We start from the raw sequence: 3,629 nt of genomic DNA on the forward strand, positions 1-3,629 counted from the left end.
GTCTGAGGCCACTCCACAGAGTCGGTGCATATGCAGTCATCAGAATCTAAATCATACATAGAAGAGTTTTAGAGAAAAAAAAAGTCCCTCTATGATAAGATTTTAGATTCTGATGGCTGGATAGACACATCCCTCAATATTGTTGAATTATGACGAAAACTTTATCATCAATGTATCGAAATTTTGAATAAGAGCTTAGTTCTTGTCTGAATAAGTCTATATTCATGCTGTGAGCTTTAGTATAAATTCATAAACCAATGTGTTGTTATAGTGGACAAGAATATGAAATAGCAAATTGTTGAGGCAAAAACATTAAAGTGTGTAAGCTTGAATGAGAAACAAGAAGCAATGCTTTGTTACATTTTGATAGAACTGATAATTATGCTCAATCAAATCAGATTGTCATTAACTAAACCCAAAAATATTTTCAAGTAAGATTACTTGTCTCTCTCTCACACACACACAAAAATTTACATGAATGCAAACAACACGAAGATTGTAATCCAACTCCGACTTTCACAAAGGGTTTTCAAAATAACAAAAGGCTGGTCTCAAAAGATAAAAATGATGTAACGTTTGGTTGCTGCAAAGCAAAAGCATCATCCAGTCGGTGAGTTGAGCACTGCCTGGTCTTCATATGGTAAACTATGATAGAATCGTAGCCACATGCAAAGCATACTACACCATTGCTTGCAGATACCTTCCAAGAAGTGTGAAGCTGATGTGATAAATCTAATTCCCGTTCTTGAATCCACAGCTTATGTTCTGTATCCAATATCCAGAACACAAAATGCCCATCACAATGCCAATCACGATCTTCCCAGTTGTATCTATGGCCAGAATCACATGCACAAACTACTAGATTATCACGCTCTTCCAAGTTATATATATAGCAGGAATTAGATGCACAGACTAATAAATTTCCCTCCCATTCAGTGAGGCAATATATATAGCCTACTGATGCAGGAACGAGAATAGAAAATCCCCACTGGTCTTGATTCACATCATAACCTATAATCATGTGGAAAAGATCATTGTCATCTCTAAACAAGGCCTCTACATCTCTAGTTTCTGTCAATTCATGGGCATCTATGCTACCAACGAAATAAATGACACCATTAAAAAACAACTGAGCCCGGGGACAGTTATAATTAGATAAACGAGTCAATAGAGGCGAACCCTCATACCATGAATTTGACTGAAAATCAAACACATGGGTATATTGCCGCTTCACAGGAAGATCTAAGCCCGCCATTACAAATTTTAGAGTATTCTGTGTATAACAAATCTCGGCAAAATACATCCAGCTTAAATGCACTTGAAAAGGCATTGGCAATTTTTTGGAGAACCTTCTCGAAGGATTGTACACCCACATTACAGGGATATTCTGGGTAAATAAACACATCATAGAAGAACGTGGATAAAAACACATAAGCCCATTTGATGCAGTAAATAGATCAAAATTTTCATTCTGTACAGAACCATCTAAGCCCTCCCAGGGAAAAGGAAAAATAGAAAGATTACCAGTTTGGGAATTGTAAGAGCGGAACTGATATCGTTCTGGCATCGTTCGGAGATCTTTCTCTAAAATCATTTGTGAGTCAACGAGACAAAATATCGATTCTCCATTACATTTTTTGTGATGGGTATGAGCGAAATTTAGGTAAAAAATGAGGGTTTGCCATCTCTTTGACACCGTGGACATCCTGAACAAATCTTTTGTTGAAACCCTTGAAAGTATGTCTGTAATGAGCTCATCACGACATTCAACCTGCTCTACGCTGCTGCTTCTTGCTCTCTGTCTGGAAAAGCTCGCCATTTTCAGCTTGCTCAGTTAAACCTTCTCTAATTTCTACCCTTCTGCAATGGCGGTTCAGTGCCATTCGAAAGAGCTAAAAGAGTGTTAAAATAGCCCTAATTTAATGTGATTAGACATTACAGTCACGGTAATCCCTGTTTATTTGTTAAACTTGGATTAAGTTGCATGATCTACTTCTTCTTTTATTTTTTTAATGAATAGTTCCTTTCTATTAATAAATTAATATACTAGTTATAAATTCATAAAAAAGGGGCTGGGAGAAACAAGATCATCCCACAGGAGTTCACATGGTCGAAGCTAGAATCAACAATTATTCATAAAAAAAAACATATAAGTAGCTCCCTCAGGGCGCCAGAATAGTGCTAGCCAAGGGAGGTGGATAATCACGATCATTAAAACCCTAGTCATCCCTAGGATTGGAAGGTGGCCCGTGGCTATACAGCCACAAGAATGCACTTTCTTTACATTGTTTTTTTCTAACTTTTCAAAAAATAAACTAACTCCTCTCCTTCGTATGGAAGTGCATTTTCGTGGCTGTATAGACGTTGCCTGGAAGGTGGACTAGGAACAGTCCAGCCATCATCAACAACTTTTTTTGGTCTTTCTCCTCCGCCCAGGGCAGAGAAATAGCTGGACTCAAGCGAGGGAAAGACCATTTGGAGCCACCAAAGCTAAGAGAAGCAACAAGAGGGGGAGCCACAAGAATTGGGGACCAACTAGAGTCGCAGTGAAGTGGAGAAGCCAAGCAAAATCGCCAACCATCATTGCCACAACTAGGAGAGCGGTGGTGGGGAGCCTACAAGCATGACATGTGCGAACGGTGAGCAGAAGAACTATGACCCCAACAACGGCCTTGAGGAGAAGTATGGTCAGCCAAAGAATCAAGAGGCACTCTGGCGACCGTGCAAGGCACATCGCCCCAATAATAGAGCAATTCATGAAGGTGGGCCACCTCCAGTCCCACCGTGTTGGCTTGGCCTTGAATCTACAACATGAAATTATTACAAATGCACATAGCAACATTGATATCAAGAAAGTTGCAAATGAAAAGAACAACATTCATATCCTTCCACAAAGTAAACAAAACCTCCATCCTGAAGGTATGCCAGATCTGGATAAATTACCTAGGGATCCTGGGGGAGTCACTCAGCACAATCATGTGCCAAGAAAAGGGTTCTGGCCTGAAGGGCTTAAAAAAACGTGTATCCAATGCCAATAATTCTGAGCACGCCTACAAAACTAGAAAATATGCAGAAACAATTCAGGATGCCCACAAAATGGACACCGAGGATTCAGAACGCCAATACGCTTGAGTTGTGGCCCAAGGGGAAGCCATTGAAACAACAAGAACAAAGCAAAATGGGTAGTCTTAGGCTCGGTGATAGCACTCCAAACAATATTGAATCACATCCTCTAGTGATAAGGAGAAGATCACAGATGCCAGCACTGGTTGAGAGTATCCACCAAAGGGAAATGGAGAAAAAGCCATTGATTTTCTAAGCTGGGCTTGTAATTGGTGAAGGGCGTGTGTAACACCTCACTAGGGAACCCAAAAGAAATTAACTGAAAGTTTTCACTAAGTTTGTCGAACATTTATTTTTTTATTTTTTTAAAAGATAATAAACAACAACAGATAGAACTAATTCTAATACTTTATGCTATGCCTTGCGAATATGACGATTACTACGAAAAAAGGAGGACACTCGAAAAATCTAGAACCCAAAGGAAGATCGAAAAATTTTGCCCCTACGAATAATGTCAGACCTCGAAATCACAAGTAGGTTTTGAATCCCCAACAGAGAGCAATGAA

General features: G+C 39.4%; 1 protein-coding gene across 3 annotated transcripts; it reads right to left on the bottom strand.

The window, feature by feature from the left end:
* Positions 1–312: 312 nt before the first annotated feature.
* LOC149579596 (putative F-box protein At1g33530) lies at positions 313–1,903 on the bottom strand. Of its 3 annotated transcripts, none has more exons than XM_089786095.1 (2): positions 1,525–1,902; positions 313–1,011 (listed from the first exon to the last, which is right to left on the bottom strand). In XM_089786095.1, exons 1-2 carry the CDS (start codon positions 1,817–1,819, stop codon positions 530–532), a joined length of 777 nt encoding a protein of 258 aa, XP_089642221.1. In that variant the 5' UTR covers positions 1,820–1,902; the 3' UTR covers positions 313–529. The 3 variants fall into 3 exon arrangements, with proteins under 3 accessions (XP_089642221.1, XP_089642217.1, XP_089642223.1); XM_089786091.1 differs by having other exon boundaries at positions 313–1,387; positions 1,525–1,664; XM_089786097.1 differs by having other exon boundaries at positions 876–1,011; positions 1,188–1,903.
* Positions 1,904–3,629: the final 1,726 nt, after the last annotated feature.

This window comes from Cupressus sempervirens, chromosome 1 (assembly GCF_028749045.1).
Source record: "Cupressus sempervirens isolate cs-2001-9-10 chromosome 1, ASM2874904v1, whole genome shotgun sequence".
Taxonomy (NCBI): domain Eukaryota; kingdom Viridiplantae; phylum Streptophyta; class Pinopsida; order Cupressales; family Cupressaceae; genus Cupressus; species Cupressus sempervirens.

Excerpts from the sequence above, each read along its gene's own strand:
- LOC149579596 (XM_089786091.1), bottom strand. The coding sequence starts at position 1,375 with ATGTGGGTGTACAATCCTTCGAGAAGGTTCTCCAAAAAATTGCCAATG.